The sequence below is a fragment of the Leptonychotes weddellii genome, chromosome 14, assembly GCF_054177405.1.
Source record: "Leptonychotes weddellii isolate Sample4059 chromosome 14, ASM5417740v2, whole genome shotgun sequence".
In the NCBI taxonomy this organism is placed as follows: domain Eukaryota; kingdom Metazoa; phylum Chordata; class Mammalia; order Carnivora; family Phocidae; genus Leptonychotes; species Leptonychotes weddellii.
Window position 1 is genome coordinate 74,792,598 of NC_138382.1, and position 15,842 is coordinate 74,808,439.

Below are 15,842 nucleotides of genomic sequence, written 5' to 3' on the forward strand. Positions count from 1 at the left end.
ATGTGATCGTCACAATGGGCTACAGCAAGGGAAGTCTGCAGCCTCACTCCTGGCTGTGCCCTGCAGCTCCTCCTTGGTGAGCATTTTCAGTCAAAAAATAAAAGGGTAAATCCTGTACTGGGAAGGCCCTAGCCAGTCTGGAGTGGTGCTCTTCTTTACTGGGACAGCAGTGCGGTGCTACTTGGAAACTGTCCCCACCAGATGCCGCCGTCCCCTCGTGCCTCTCACCTCTTAATGGCTGTGGTGGGAGCCTTTGTCCTAGGCTGGGGGAGGGCGCGGAGGGGGCCAAAACGTCATACAAGGACCTTGAAGGCCAAGAGAAACATTTTACTTTATAATGTATCCTTTAGTTGCCTCAGCTTGCCTCCCGGCATTCACACAATTCACAAGGACCATGACTGGGAAGCGGCTTCGGCTTCGTGAAGGTTCGGCGTGGACAGTACAGTCAGCTTGCAGTATTGGTAGCTTTCAATATCAGATGAACCCCTCACAAAACACATTTTGGAAAGGACTGTCCCTGGTCATGCAGGATTGCTTTTTAGCAGAAGGCACGGTCCCCCAAGATCCCAGGTTTGGCACAGACAGAGCTGCCACCGGAATCCAGTCCTGTGCCTTGGTGGGCCGGGCCATGGATGACCTGGCCCCAGAGCAGCCAAAGGTGGCAGGGGTCAGCTCAGCTTTCTCCCTGGCCCACCGAAAGCACTTTTGTAAGTGACCTAATAATCTAGCACGGGGAGAGGTGGGAGTGAAGGGCCTCAGTGGGGTCGTGCCCCCACAGGCCCACCGCGCTTCCTCCTGGCTTCAGCTGGGCCCCATGCAAGACAGACCAGCCTCCTGCAGTTCTCAGGACCGAGACTCAGAGCCACCCTGCCCGATGCTCCCCGCAGATGAACAGGGTGTACACTCGTCCCAAATCTAAACCCGGTCCTTTTTCCCAATGTGGTTGAGACTGGGAGTTCTGCCAAACAGAAGGGGGGCAGTCCCCCTGGAAGACGAAGCCTTTTCCCACTGGAATGACTGCAGCTGCTGGGCTCCACCTGGTTTTCTTGGTACACAGTGAGGATCAAGTCTCGTCTCCCAACCTCTACCTTCTGACAGGAGGCCAGAAGGTTCTCCCCTAAGGCTGCCGCAGGTACCAAAATCCACCAGGAGACTGAGCTGCCCAGACCCTGCTCCCTTCAGTTTGGGAGTGGTCAGATGTCCTCTTCAGCAGTACCGCTGTGCTCACTAAGGAGGTACCACTTCAGCCGGTCGGGCAGAGGCAGGGCTTTGACCTTCACGTCCACAGGCCAGGGCTGAAGATGGAGCCGGATGTAAACGCGACACAGGTGCTTGAGGGACGGAGGATAGCTCTCCAGCTGCCTCAAGGAGCAGTGAAGGGCCTGGATCTTTTCTGCCAGGCTGCCCACAGGATGGATATCGAAGTTTTCAGGCAGCTGCAGTTTCTGGGAATTAGTCACCATGAGATCCAGGACGGTCTCGGCTTTGCGCAGGAGGTCCACGTGGCTCTCATCTTCAGCACAGCCTGTGTGGGAACAGAGCCTCTCGAAGATGATGTGGAAGCCAGACCAGCAGGACGCACCATGGAGGGAACAGTTATAGGCTGCTCCGGACTCCAGCAAGAAGCGCAGGAGAGGGAAATGCAGTTTGAAGCTCTTGAGGCAGATGTGTGTGAGGGACTCGTGGGCTGGGCACTCGCTGGGGTCGGCCCCGTGGGCGAGCAGCAACTGCGTGACTTGGAAGCAGAAGCGGCTGATCATCTGGGCCTCCTCTTTGTCCCCTCCCACGGTCTCACCAAGCAGGAAGATGATGCAGGTGAACACGGTGTCCCCATCTTTGGTGGTGGCCTTGACATCTGCGCCTATAAGAGCCAGTCGGGAAAAGAGAAGATGGGAGGTCTTAAACCCCTGCAAAGTAGTGCTTCGTGTGTAATGGTGGGAGGGAAGGGCAAGGCCTGGGAACAGCCTGCAGACGAGCCTCACCTCCTTCCAGTAGGAGCCGGATGTTCTCAGTGTTATAAATCTGCACCCCGTCGCTACTGGCCAAGGCGTGGAGCAGAGCAGTCTTTCCTACAGGAGGAAGAGAATGAAGAGGAGTGGGGACCAGGAAGCTGAGGTCAGGGCAACCCCTGAGGTGCAAGGGAAACCACGCAGGATGAGAAAGTGAACTTTTTTTTGTTTTCAAGGATTTTATTTATTTGTTTTAAAGATTTTATGTATTTATTTGACAGAGACACACAGAGAGAAGCAGGCTTCCCGCGGAGCAGGGAGCCCAATGCGGGGCTCGATCCTAGGACCCTGGGATCACGACCCGAGCCAAAGGCAGCTGCTTAACCCACTGAGCCACCCAGGCGCCCCAAGGATTTTAAAGTAACCTCTGCACCCAACGTGGGGCTTGAACTCGTAACACTGAGATCAAGTCGTGTGCTCTACCAACTGAAGCCAGCCAGGTGCCCCTTTAAAAACGATCGACCTCTCAGCCAAGGCTGAGGGTGACCGGTTTCTGGTCATTCTCTTTCCACCCACACAAAACCACGAGCAGAGTGGACAGAAGAGCTGGGATTTTTCAGGACACTCAGATGCCACCTGAGCCCTGGGCTGCGTCTTTGCCAAGAAGAAGTCATGGCTCCCCCCCCAACGCCGCCCCAGAATCTGACCGCGCGCACGCCCCACTTCCTCCTACAGACAGACCTCAAGGGGCTGGTGCGGGGCCATTGGCTGCACCACTTCCCGAAAGCCTCTGCAGGTCAACAAAATCCACTGTGAGCCTGGCTGCGCTGTGTCATCAGACAGGCTGCGTCCAGCCTGTATGCCTGGCCACTGCCCTGGGGTGCTCTGGGTTTCCCTCACAAGGCACTCTGCTTTCCCCTGGGAGGCACCCACCATGCTTGTCAGCTGCGTTGACATCCGCTCCGAGGTCCAGGAGGCGCTGCAGGCAGGGCAGGCGCTCAGGCTCCTCACTGGCCAGGTCCAAGGGGCTGCTCTCGTGGATCTGAGCCAAGAAAGCACAGCTGAGTAGGCCCAGGGGCCTGGGAGGCTGCTCGCGGCTCCCCCCACCACATCCCTGCTTCCGAGCAGGCCGGACCCGGCTTTTACCCGGTCCCTCCGGTTAATGTCCGCCCCGTGGCGCACCAGCAGCTCCACCATGTCTGGCTGGTTTCGCAGGACGGCGATGTGCAGGGCCGTGTAGTAAGTGACAGGGTCTGAAAGCACAGACACGACTCGTGTCAGTCCTGCCTGTCCGCACCCGGCCTCCGGCTCGCCCCAGCCCTCCCACCGGAGGAGACCCGGGCTTCTGGCACCGTGAGGGGTCCGGACAGAGCCATCCCCAGCAGAGGCCAGAGCGCAGGCGCTGGAGTCAGACCTCGGGCAGGGTCCCGGGGGCAGGCAGCCCCTCAGTCTGGGCTTTAGTCTCTTCTGTAAAATGGAACTGTAAGACAAGGCGCCTCTTCTCAGGCTGCTGCGGAGAGGCACCTCCAGTGACGGCTCCTGAAGCCTCACAGTAACAGCCACGTTCTCGCAGCCAGTCTCCAAGTGACTGACTTCGTAACAGCCCGCACCCTGGGCTCCTTGGCCCTCCCGGAGCCTTGCGCCCTCCGCACCTGTCCTCACATGGGGAGGGGAGGCGTGCCCGGCCACATACTGTGGCAGCTCAAAGACCTGCATTGGTCACAAGTCAGCCCTGCATGTCTCCTGGCTGACCCTGCCCTCCCCGGTGAGAAAGCCACAGAGGAAAGGAAAATGGCTCCATCTCCATCCCCTGGCACCTCCAGGCTAGAAGCTAACCGGGCCCTGCCATGATTTACACCCAGCGTCGCTTCTGTGTTTTTCCCTCTCCTTGTGGCATGGGCAAAAATGCGAGATGGCTCAGAGTAAGTGGCAGAAAATTGCTCTCCCTGAGCTCTGGGCACAGTGCCAGCAGCCGCATTTTCATGTTAATGGAAGCAGGGATTTAGCTGGGAAAGTCTGCTGATCAAGCACACGGTGCAGGCAGCTACAAACTCACTCTCGGACCAGAGGGGGTCAGAGCCACTTGAAGGCCCACAGGGGGATGGGATTCCTCAGTCGCCACCCACCCACGGAAGAAATAAGGGAAGCGGCTCCCAAGAGAACCAGAAAGGCAGAGCCACCCTTAAGCCACCTATCCCTCCCCAGCCCCTCTGGGCTCCAGCTGACCTTCAAAGTTGAGGTTGGCCCCGTGGCGCAGGAGAACGTCGGCCGCCCGGGTCAGCCCCAGCTCGGCCATCTTCAGCAGGGCATTGCTCACACCTTCCTGGTAAAACGGAGAGTGGGCTTTTCTCTCCAGCAGCTCAGTGAGAACAAGGATTCGGCTCTCCTCGCTGGCAACATAACTGGGCCTGGGGCAGCAGAGGGGTGGACCAGTTGGGGCAGGAGGCAGCTGTGAGACCAGCTAGCCTGGGCACCCTGTGGGTGGGTGGTTTTCTGCTGTTATCACCCCCCCTCCCTCCAAGATAGGGCCCTGGTTCTGTGGGGGCAGAAAGTCTCTGGAAAAGGCCTGTGGTAGCAAGAGAGCAAGCTGGATCTCTTAACTCAAGCTGACTCCTCGGGTTTGCTGAGGAAGAACTGGGGCTGACTCCAGCCTCCTCCCCAGTTGCCCAGACAATCTGGTCCCTGGCTCAGGTACAAAGCCTCACACAGCTGTGCTGCTGGGCCTGAAGGGAGCCTTCGCAGAGCCAGGAGCAAGAAGTGGACACTGACGGCCTTCCCCTGACACTGACCATCCCTGAGCTGCCGAGGCCGCCAGGCCAGACCAGGCAACCCCCGCAGCGGGGGCGGCCAGGCCCTCCTGCCGCGCTCACACTCGGAGACGCTTACCCTCCCGGTCCCCAGAAGGCTGCGCGCACACGGCCCTTCACGCCCTAGCCCCCACCCTACCTGCCCGCCAGCCCTGACCTCCAAGACTTCTGCGGCTTTCCCCAAAAGCTCAGGCCCACGGACAGCTCAGTGAACCGGTACGCAGCTCCTTCACAGGCCGCCACCTCCTCCGGGTGAGGCTTCCCTTCCTCACCAACGCTCCCACTCCCCTTAGCCTCACCCCTCTGCAGCCCTTCAATTATCAGGATCAAAGTGCCATCCTTACTGCTTGGGCGGGATTCCGTCTGTTTCCCCAGCCCGGGAGGGTGCCCAGTGCACCACCCATGCCAAGCAAAAATTCTGGGACTACAAAAGGCCACGCAGCACCCGCTTTGCTGCCCTGCCCTCACCCCCAGGACAGCCTCCGAGTTAAGGAAACACCTTACACTGTGTTTTCAGAACAAGCCTCCGAGTGAACAGAGCAGTGATGAAGCAAGCCTGTTTCCACCGAAGTCCCTAGACAGACGCGTAATACCCACGGTGTTTGAAATTCCAACGGATGCCAGAAACACAGCCCTGCTTCCGCTTTCCTCTGCTCTTGTCTCCATTACACCGAATGTACATACACCTGACTCATGCTCGTGTCTCCCTCCTCCGAAGCGTAAGCATCACCGACGCCGGGGGTTTTGTTTAGCTCACGGCTGCATCCCTGAACACCCTTCCCACGGGTTCGCGGATGCACCTGCTCTTGTCTACGTGAAAGGCAAGCTCAGCCACAGAGCTCATCTTCGCACTGCTCTGGGGTAAAAACCGGGGCCCTCACAGACCCCACCCTGCTCCCTCGCAACCGGCAGCAGGCGGGCTGGGCACTGGGTGGGGCACCGAGGCGGAGGCCCTGCCGGCACTCCACCCTCCCGGCCTCCGTGCGCGGGCCTGGAGCATCCTCCGCCCTGCACAGGGCAAGATTTGGGCCGGGTGCAGGGGCTCCCGCTCGGAGCAACACAACTCCGGCCTCCGCCTGCCTCTTCACCCGTACGGTGGGGACACAGCCACCCCCACCGCGCTTGTGGTGACAATTCAAGGGAAGCAGCGCCGGGTCGGCCCGCCGGCGGCAAGGAAACTAGTTACCCGTCCAGGGGCTCTTGCCGCTCGGGGTCCTGGATCCCCAGGGAGCCCAGAATCGCATCCACCAGCGGCTGGTACTCGAAGATGATCCTCCGGAAGCCGTGCAGGAACGGCATCGCGCCGGCCTCGGGCGCGGCAGGGCGGCCGCACCTTCGGGCGAGGCCGAGAAGCCGACTGGGCGCGTTCGGGCGGCCGCGGGCTTGACCTGGCTTCTGCTGGTCTAGCCCCCGCGCCTCGCCGCCCACCCCGCTGCTCCGCGCCGGAAGTGACCCTCGCAGATCGCACTTCCGGCCCGCGCCGGCCAGGAGAGCGACCGGTGGCGACAGCGCCTCCTATGGGCTCGGAGGACCGCGGCGCGACCCGGAGCGTGAGCTGGAGGGTATCCGCGGGGCTGGCGCGGGTGGAGTGGAGGGCGCGGCCCCCCGCCGCAAACCTGATCCCGGCTCAAGGCGGGTCAGCCTCTGCCAGCCCCGGCCCGGCGTGGCCCTGCTCCGCCCTGCGATCCCGCCCGCGGCCGCTGGGCGCCGTCCGAGCTCCGCCCATTGCGCGCCCCGGCCGGCCGCTGCCCGAGTTCCCCGGGCCCTGGAGGTGACTGGAGCCCCGGGCGCCTCCGAGCCGCCCTGGACTCGGATCCGACCCGGCCTTCTTCCGGCTTGGCCGGGCTCTCGCCACTCCGCACGCTGAGTGGACGCCCACCCACCCCGCCGGGCGGCGGGGACGATTCCTTACTCTCGGTCCCCGTCCCCCGGAGCTCCTGGCCCTGCAGGCGGCTAGCTCCTTCCACTTCCTGCTCTGATGGACTCAGTGAACTTTAGTTTATTCACCCGTAAAACGGGGGTAATCGCACCCATCCAAGATCTTGGATCAAGAGCTCTGTGAGTGTCAGGGACTTGGAGTCTAGCAGGAAGGAACCCAAGCCTGGGGCCACTTTCTGGGGCTTAGGCATCTTCCCTTAGGCCATCCACGTGAACCTCGACCGCCTCGAGTCCCACATCGGAGCCCTGATGTCTTCATGATTCTGGAAAGTCCTTTCTGAAGAGGCGTAAGGGTCCCAGCGTTCGCATCGCACCTTGGCCTCCCCCCACCCCCGCCCCCAACCCCATGCGCCCTTGTAGGTCTCTCCCATCTGGCACCTGCCAGAGGTGAGAGTTGTTGAGTGAAGGAGAAAAGGTCTAGAGAGGCATTTGAAGACAATCCGATGTGTATGTTCGGCTCCCCCACCAAGAGCAGAACAGATTTACCAAGGAAACCCAATCCAAAGCACTCCCCCCAGGCCTGGCTATGGGGACCCAGCAGGGTCTAGTACGCAGCAGGGGCTGCATAATTAATTACTGGCTGTTATTGTTGTTAAGTTTACAAGGTTGTTGCGCTGATCAAATGACCAGCTATCAAAATCCCCACTGGGCACTCAAAACACCTTTTTGTCTCTGCCTCTATTGCCTGGAAGGCCCAGAAGGAGGGGTGGGGGTGGGCAGCTTGGGCTTGGCAGAAGGGACTGCAGACCATCGGGTCCATGGCTCCCAGTACATGACTGCCTGGGTTCTCACTCCAGGAGAAAAGTGTCTTCTTCCTCCTACTCGCCCTCCTCTTCTCCTTTTCCTTCTCCTTCTTCTTCTCCTTCTTCTCCTTCTCCTCCTTTTCCTCCTCCTTCTTCTTCTACGTCTTCAGATTTTCTTTATTTATTTGAGAGAGAGAGAGAAAAAACACAAGCAGGGGGAGCAGCAAGAGGGAGAGGGAGAAGCAGACTCCCCACTGAGCAAGGAGCCTGATGTGGGACTCGATCCCAGGACCCTGAGATCATGACCTGAGCCGAAGGCAGATGCTTAACTGACTGAGCCAGCCAGATGCCCCAAGAAGTGTCTTCTTGAGTGACATTGGGAAATGCTGCTCACACTGATATGAAGCTTTCCATCTTATCTTATAAAATCAGATGATTGGGTACTTGGGCCCAAGCTCCCATCTGGCAACAATGAGCATCTGAATGGGGCACTTGCTCAAGTGTGCCTCAGTCTCCCCAGGTGTTACCCTGGGAGGGGGGGCGTTGGGAATGTCTACCCCTATTTTAAGGGTCCACTCCCCGCTTCTTGACCCCAAGGTCCTGAGTGATGTAGCAGCCAACAGGCAACCCAGAGGCTTCTCAGCCCTTCCCATTGGATTCAGGGTCACTTGCTCTGTAGCACACATCGGGGGACTGGGGCACGCTTGGGCACGTGGTGAGTAACTGGAGGAGGCCTGTTTAGAATGGGGTCCAGGACAGACCTGGGGGGACCACCTGGGCTGAGGCCTGCTTCTGCCTGGCTCCACTCTTTTCCTAAGGCTGTCATAACAAAGCATCACAGACTGGGTGGCTGGGAACAACAGAAATGTATTCTCTCCCAGTTCTGGGAGCGGGAAGTCTGAATTCAAAGCGTCGGCAGGCAGGGACGTAGCTCCATCCAAAGACTCCAGGGAAAGTTCCTTTCTTGCCTCTGCCAGCTTCTGGTGGCCCCAGGCTTTCCTTGGCTCATGGCAGCTCCACTCCCATTTCTGCACACTTCTGTGTTCACATGGCCTTCCTCCCTGTGTCTGTGTCTCGGTCCAAATCTCCTTGTCCTTTCTAACTGACACCAGTCATTGGATTTAGGACCCAACCTAATCTGGTAGGAATTCATTTTAACTTGATTGTATTTGCAAAAAAACAAAAAACAAAAACCCCACAAAAAAACAAAAACCAAAACCCCCTATTTCCAAATAAGATCGCAGTCAAAAGTACCAGAGGCTAGGACTTGAACATGTCTCTTTGGAGGACACAGTTAAGACCACTCTGATGTCATGGCCCTTCTGGCCTTTGGGTCTCAGTTTCCTCACCTGTAACCCGAAGGCCCTTCAGCTCTGACAGTCTTGGAGCCAATGAAGAGGTCCTTGATGTTGCTGGTGGGCTCTGCCAACAAGAAAATTCCAATTGTCGGGCGCCTGGGTGGCTCAGTTGGTTAAGCGACTGCCTTTGGCTCAGGTCATGATCCTGGAGTCCCTGGATCGAGTCCCACATCAGGCTCCCTGCTCGGCGGGGGGTCTGCTTCTCCTTCTGACCCTCTTCCCTCTCGTGCTCTCTCTCTCTCATTCTCTCTGTCTCAAATAAATAAATAAAATCTTTATAAAAAAAAAAAACAACCCAAGAAAATTCTAATTGTCTTGTGACCAGTAAAGGAACGGTAATGAGTTAGCTTTTATTTACTGAGCCTTTCTGATGCGCCAAGCACTGTGTTAATCTCAATAAATCCCATTAAGTAAATGATGGTATTATACTATTTTCAAACAAGGAAACGGGCTCAGAGAGGTTTGGAGGCTTACCGAACGTTGCACAGCTAGGTTGAGACTCCAATCCAGGTCTGGAGGTGGGGGTGCTCTTCCTTACATCTGGCCTTCAGGGGTGGGATGTCCTGCAGCAACTCTGGGTGTGGGCCTGAGAGGGTCTGCACAAGCAGGAGTAAGGAGCTGACCCCTGCTCTGTCACAGCCCCTGGGCACCACACTGTGGAGCCAGGCCCTGCCGACTGCCTGTCGCCCAGGCTCCTGTCTTTAGAAAACTCCTTGACCCCTGACCTCCCTCCTGTCAGCAAGGGCAACCTTATTTCCTCCATCTGTCTCCCATTAAGGCTCTGTCACTCAGAGCCTCTGATTTAAGTTCTGAACCTTCTCTCTTCTTTCCTTGCCACTGCCTCTCACTGCCCTACCAGCCTAGCCACTTCTTGCTGCCGAATTCCAGGATTCCTAGGCAGGCTGGGGGTCCTGGAGCCAAGCACCCAGAGCCCAGACTCTGGCTGGGTCTGCCCCTGCCCCAGGGAGTTTGGGAGTCCCTCTGACTGTCCGATGTACAGAGAGGGATAACCTTAATATATAAAGAACTGTTAAAAATCAACAAGAAGAGGGCGCCTGGGTGGCTCAGTTGGTTGGGCAACTGCCTTCGGCTCAGGTCATGATCCTGGAGTCCCGGGATCGAGTCCCATATCGGGCTCCTTGCTCAGCAGGGGGTCTGCTTCTCCCTCTGATCCTCCCCCCTCTCATGCTCTCTCTCTCTGTCTCATTCTCTCTCTCAAATAAATAAATAAAATCTTTAAAAAAAAAAAAAAATCAACAAGAAGAAGGCAAAAACACTAACAAAAAAATGGGCAAAGGACATGCACAGGTGAGTCCCAGAGGATGAAAAACTGTTAACAAACACGAGGAGAGAAGTCTAGCCTCTCCAGCCGTCCAACACCAACAGTGATAATAGCTGCCGTACCCCACACGAGACTCTGTCCTGTAGCAGTTCAACAAAGCGAGTCCAAGAATAGCGGGTACTGTATGATTCCCACTTAGGGAAACGTGGTATGTGTATGTGTACCCGTGCATGCACGGGCCCATAAGCAGGACAGCCGCATACTAAGGTGTTAGTGGCAGCTCTTTCTGGGTGCTGGGATCTGGGGCACATGGATCTTCTTTGTGTTTCTGTGTATTTCCTACCTTTTTACCAGTGAGTGTCTTGCCTGAGACTCAAGTCACTAAATCAGCCACAGGCAGGGAATCAGGCCCCGCACACCCCTCCTGTACCTAGGGTTGGAGGGAAGGTCGTGAGCACCAGGACCAGGCCCTGCTCTGTCCACAAAATCCTCCTCCCAGCGCCGTCCTTCCCAGCACCCAGGTCACCTGCCCTGGAGGCCACCCCCAATCCCCTTCTTCCGGGCCCTCCCAGCCTGGATTAGCACATCATTCATTTTCTTCCCCGGTCCTCTGGGGCACCACAGGGCCCAGCCTGACTGTGAGTGATACATTGAGAACAATGACAGCCTTTGGTCGAGTTCATCCCGTGTCCCATGAACTGGATTAGAAGCTCAGTGTTCGTGATCTCGTTGACTAGTCATAACACCCAGGAAGGACGCAGGAGCAGGATTCCCACATCATAGTCTGGGGCTCAGAGAGACCACTGGCCAACTGATGGCTAGGGACCTCCCGAGGGGCCCAGTCTGGATTCACACCCAGAGCCTGGCTCTTAACCTCTCCTCGGAGCCCCTGCTCAGGACGCCTGCCACCAGCCCAGCCCCGGCCCTCGCACGCTCACACGCTCTTGCTCACACACTCGCACACGCTCACGCATGTACTCAGGCGACAGACTCTCACACGTTGTCCTGAACGCTCACACATGTGTGTTGGTCACACAAGACGTTCTCACACCCTGTCACACTCTCGCCAACATATTCTCACACACACACCCTCTCTCACGCAAACGCATACTTCCTCAGACACACCATCGTACACACTCACACCCTCTCTGTCTCTCTCACGCACATACACAAGCTCACACGCAGGAGGGCGGCCCCGGGGTTGGGGGCGACTGGTCCTGCTCCATTCCCAGGACCTTCACCCTCCCCAGACCCCTGTCAGCAGCCAGGTCTGTCCCTTATAAGGCCCTTAAGGGGGAAGTGGGGTGAAAGGCCCCCGTTTTATTTCTCCTCTTTTGATTTGGCTGAGTTTCCATAAAGTGAGATATTTGGACAACGTGGCAATCCGCCACAAGGAATACTGCTTTCTCTACTTGGTGGACAGCCTCCAGCTTCAGCCCCTGGCACGTCCCAGGGGCACCGAGGCTCGGACATGGAGGGCTGGGCATATTTGTGAAGGGAACGGGACTGCAGTCACAGGGACCGGTGCCCCCGGGGCTTCCTCCTGTCTGCACTTCTCTGCTTGCCCCCCCTCCCTTCCCCTCCTTCCCCCTCCCCCACACCCTGACCCCACCCTGACCCCTGACCCTCATGACCTGAGCCTGCTCGGCCCTGTGTGGAAGGACAAGGCCCCGATTCTCTGCTCTCAGAGGCCTAACCCTCTGTGGGCTCAGGGGGGGAAACTGAGGGACCAGGAGGCCGGGAGGAGGAGTGGGTGGTAGGACCTTGGCCGGGCCGGGGAAGACTCTCCTGTCGCCTCCTTCCTTCCATCTGCTCTCCTAAGAAGCACCGAGGAGCATTTTGGGGACCCTGACACCCAGGAGCCCCACCCCTGCTGGCCAGAGCCCCCTGCTCCAAGGGCAGCCTCCTCCCTGACATGGTTCGCGCTCCATACAAACACTGCCAGGCGGTCCTGGTGCCCTGCTCTTCCAGATGAGGTGAAGCCCAGGCGGACAGGCTGAAAAGGTGCTTGGAGCCTGTCTTAGCCGCTCGAGCCGCCATGACAAAATACCAAGGACGGAGGTGGGGCGGGGGGGGGGGCGCTTAAACAACAGCCATTTATTCCTCAGAGTTCTGGAGGCTGGGGAGTCCAAGACCAAGGTGCCAGCAAGCTAGGTTTCATCCTGAGGCCTCAGCTCTTAGCTGGTAGGTGGCCACTGTCTTGCTACGCGCTCCCCTCTTCCTTGCAGGCGTGTGCAGAGAATGCATGCAGACAGCTCTTCCTCTTCTTGGAGGGGCACGGATCCCATTCTGGGGGCTCCACCCTCGTGACCTCATCTAACCTAATGACCTTCCAATGGCCCCACCTCCTAATACCATCACCTTGGAGGTTAGGGCTTCAACATATGAACTCAGAGGGCACGAATGTTCAGTCCATACAGAGCCCCTCAGGCCCCTTGCCCCAAGACAGGAGGGCTTCCCTTTCTCAGCCTCCCTGCCCCAGCTACACGAGAGGATGGTGGTTTCGGGGCTTGCCTCCGTGCCTTCCTGCTCCAGAAATCAGGAGGCCTACTGAGAGTGACCTTTAGCTTCACATGGGGTAACCATCCCAAGAAATAGCGCCCAGGCCTCTCCCTGGCATATCCTCACCTCGTCAATGCCGGTCAGCCTGCCTCCGCCTCTCCTGTCCTTGGCAAGCAGGTCTGTGTGGTCTTGGCCCAGGCCTTGCCCTCTCTGAGCCAAATGGGTGTGGGGAGGGTCCCCAGGAGGTCGGAGCCTGCCCCATCTCTGGCTGGTCCATGAGCCCAGAGTCCTGATCCCAGAGACTCTCCCATCTGAGGCCGGCTGGTGCCCAGTTGGCATCAGTTCTTGGCAGGCCGGCCCAGAGGCAGAGAGCTCAAAGGAAGGGACCACTGGGCCCCCTCCAGCCGCTGTAGCCAGGCGCGGTCAGGCTCTGCCAAGGGAGGGCTCAGATCCCTTGGGGAAGGAGGGAGGGCAGAGGTGGGCACAGGGTCCTTTGTGCTCCCCAGAAAGCCCTCCACTCCACCCCCACTGGCCCTGCTTGGCAGAGCGGACGCAGGAAGAATCTGGTCGGCCATCCGTCAGGGAGACAGAGTGGGCCCGTTCGAGGAGGGGAGCCGGGAAATTTGATCATTAAGAAACCCTCCTGGCTGTCTGGGGGAATTTAATTAAATTGCTGGAGAAAGCTATGAGAGAAGACCACATCTGGAACCAATATGTGGGCTTTGATTTTTTCCTCCTCTCTCTCTCTCCCTCTCTCTCCTTCCCTCCTTCCCCCTTCCCATGTCACTGCGTAAAAGGAACACAGTTGAGCCCTGGAGTACTGGTTCCTCTGGGATCGGATTCCTGGCAGAGGCGGAGAGAAACCACAGGCGGGGACACAGACTGAGGGGAGAGAACAGAGATGAAGTCTGAGACGGAGATGGGGTGGGAGGGCCGGCGAAGAAGGGGTGTGGGGCCAGGCTGTGCCTTGAGATTTGGCTGTGGAGGTGTCAGCGGTGATAAGAGGTAAAGGACCAAGAGAGTAATTCCACAGGATTCCAGAAATCAACACACCGAGCCAAGGGTCCCTCAGGTAGCCAGCATTTATGAAGCCCCTGGCCTGCTTGAAACACCCATTGTGGGGTGAATCGTCCCCACACCCTGAGGCATAGATCCTCCATTTACAGATGGGAGGGAAGTGACTGGCCTAAGGTCGCAGAGCACGTGAATGGCAGTGTGTGTTGGGGGCTTGATCTCAGGCCTATCTGGATACCGTCTAGACAGGCTATGCGGGTCACTCTGATTGTTATTACTTCACTAGGTGGCTATTTATTTCATGCTTGCCGGTGCCTGGCACCGGGCTGGACTCTGGGGAGGCAGCCGCGTGGAAGGCAGGCAGGAAGCTCAGTGCTGGGTGCTGGCAGGGGCCAGGGCAAGAGGACCTCACCTGGGCAGTCAGCAGCAGTTAACGTGAATCCTATGCCTGGGCAATGAGTCAGCCGAGAGAGGGGAGGTGCGGGCAGAGGCATTGGGGTCCCTCTGTTGCCCCCTGTGGAGCAGGACCCTCTAGGCCCCAGGCCCCTGCCCTGAGCTGGGCCAGAGCGGGTACTTATAGGTGTGGGGATGAGTGGACAGCTTCCCAGCCCTCACCCCGTGGCTGAGCCATCGACAAGGGCCTAGTCCCCTCTTTCAGCCACTTTAGCTTATTAACGATCCTGTTCCTGGTCTCCAAGCCTACCCCCTCCCCCCAGGTCCCAGAGCCCTCAGGCCCAAACAAGGCTCCCAGAGGCTCCTGCCAGCCAGGGCTGTAGGGGGAGAACATGGTCCCCACTCTGGGCAGGCAAACTCTGGGGTAATTCCCTTCCTCCCCACAAACCCAGCTCCTTCCCTGTAGCTGGCATAGCCCGGGTTGGGGGGGGCTCCCTTGACCACACCCCACCCCAGGACCCTGAAGTCCTACTTCTATCCAACATCCACTTCCCTCTCCCTCTGCAGGTTGCAAGCCCTGAGGGTGGGAACCGGCCTGTTCCCAGTGTAGTCCCAGGCCCAGGCCCAGGCCCAAGAGTGGGCACAGGAAGGAGCGAGGCACACATTTGTGGAATGGGTGTCCCATGACCTTGGTGCGTGCAGAGCAGTTAATCATGAAATTCAAGCTCAAGAGCTTGGCAGGGAGGGGAAAGTGAGTCACAGTGAGACCAAAAAGGATGTTGTAGCAGGGCCCAGGCCCCTTGGAACAGGTCAGGTGAGAGGCTCTGTGGGTCCTCTGCACAGGCTGGGTCCCCCATCTGGACATCCGAGATCCTAGCTTCTTTCTCATGCTGAATCCTGCTCTGCCTCAGGAGTCCACTCAATGCCCCTTCCTCAGGGAAGCCCTCCCCACACCCCCCGCCCACATGATCCCATGATCCCCAGCTCTTGCTGCTTCTTTATCTTCTCTCTCTGGGCTATCTGGGTCACCACTCTGTCCCCATGCCCCAGCCCAGCACCAGCACCAGACGGCACTCAGTGGAAAACCTGTCATAGAGGTACTGAGCCCTGTATTCAGGTGCATCTGGCTTGTGAGCTGGGGGCCAGGGTGGGGAAACAGGCCAGTCCTGCCTGCAGGTTCTGCTCTAGGTCTGGGGAAGCAGTAACAGTGGTGGTGACCGTGTCCTGTGAGCTGGGGACCAGGCAGAAGCTAGGGAGGCCCGGCAGAACCTTCTTACAGCCTCACGGTCCCCCCCGGGGAGGGAGAGCGGGTCGCTCTTGTTAACCCCATTTGGCAGATAAAGAAGTGAAGGTTTGGGGAAACTGAGTTGCTGGCCCACAGTCGTGGGGTTGAAGGGCTGAGCTGGGACTGGAACTCCCTATTTCCTCCTGGTGGAGGCAGGAAGGCCTTCAGGAGTCAGAGGGAGCAGCTCTGAGCCACGAGAGGCAGGTGGGTGTTGGGGAAGGGAAAGGCCCCGAGGCCGAAGGGCTGTACTAAGATCTGGGTGACTCAGTGGGGGTGGGGTGGTAGGGCAGGGGCACAAAATGCAATGGTCAAGGCTCCATGAAGGGAGGGAGCAGGGGACCCGTGGCCTGCAGGCCATCGGCAGCCCGGCTAATCTGAAACAAACACAGAGGGAGACGCAGGGTCCCTCTTGCAGGCCCTGACAGGGTGATGATATACAGAGTTTTAAATAAGTATATCTCATTAGGGACATATTGTCTGGCAGGAGAAAAATGATGCCCTTCCCCACCCCTGCCTCCCCTCCCACCTCCCCCCCCCCAAAAAAAGGAGGGGGGAAAATCCAATGCTACAG

The 15,842-nt window shown here is 58.2% G+C and overlaps 1 protein-coding gene across 2 annotated transcripts; it reads right to left on the reverse strand.

The window, feature by feature from the left end:
* Nucleotides 1-306: 306 nt before the first annotated feature.
* Nucleotides 307-6,220, reverse strand: ASB6 (ankyrin repeat and SOCS box containing 6). Of its 2 annotated transcripts, XM_006749132.3 has the most exons (6): nt 5,943-6,215; nt 4,176-4,357; nt 3,096-3,202; nt 2,883-2,991; nt 1,983-2,069; nt 307-1,861 (listed from the first exon to the last, which is right to left on the reverse strand). In XM_006749132.3, the coding sequence occupies exons 1-6, from the start codon at nt 6,053-6,055 to the stop codon at nt 1,194-1,196; spliced, it is 1,266 nt and encodes a 421-aa protein (XP_006749195.2). In that variant the 5' UTR covers nt 6,056-6,215; the 3' UTR covers nt 307-1,193. The 2 variants fall into 2 exon arrangements, with proteins under 2 accessions (XP_006749195.2, XP_006749198.1); XM_006749135.3 differs by lacking the exon at nt 2,883-2,991 and having other exon boundaries at nt 1,525-1,861; nt 5,943-6,220.
* Between the last annotated feature and the right edge of the window lie 9,622 nt (nt 6,221-15,842).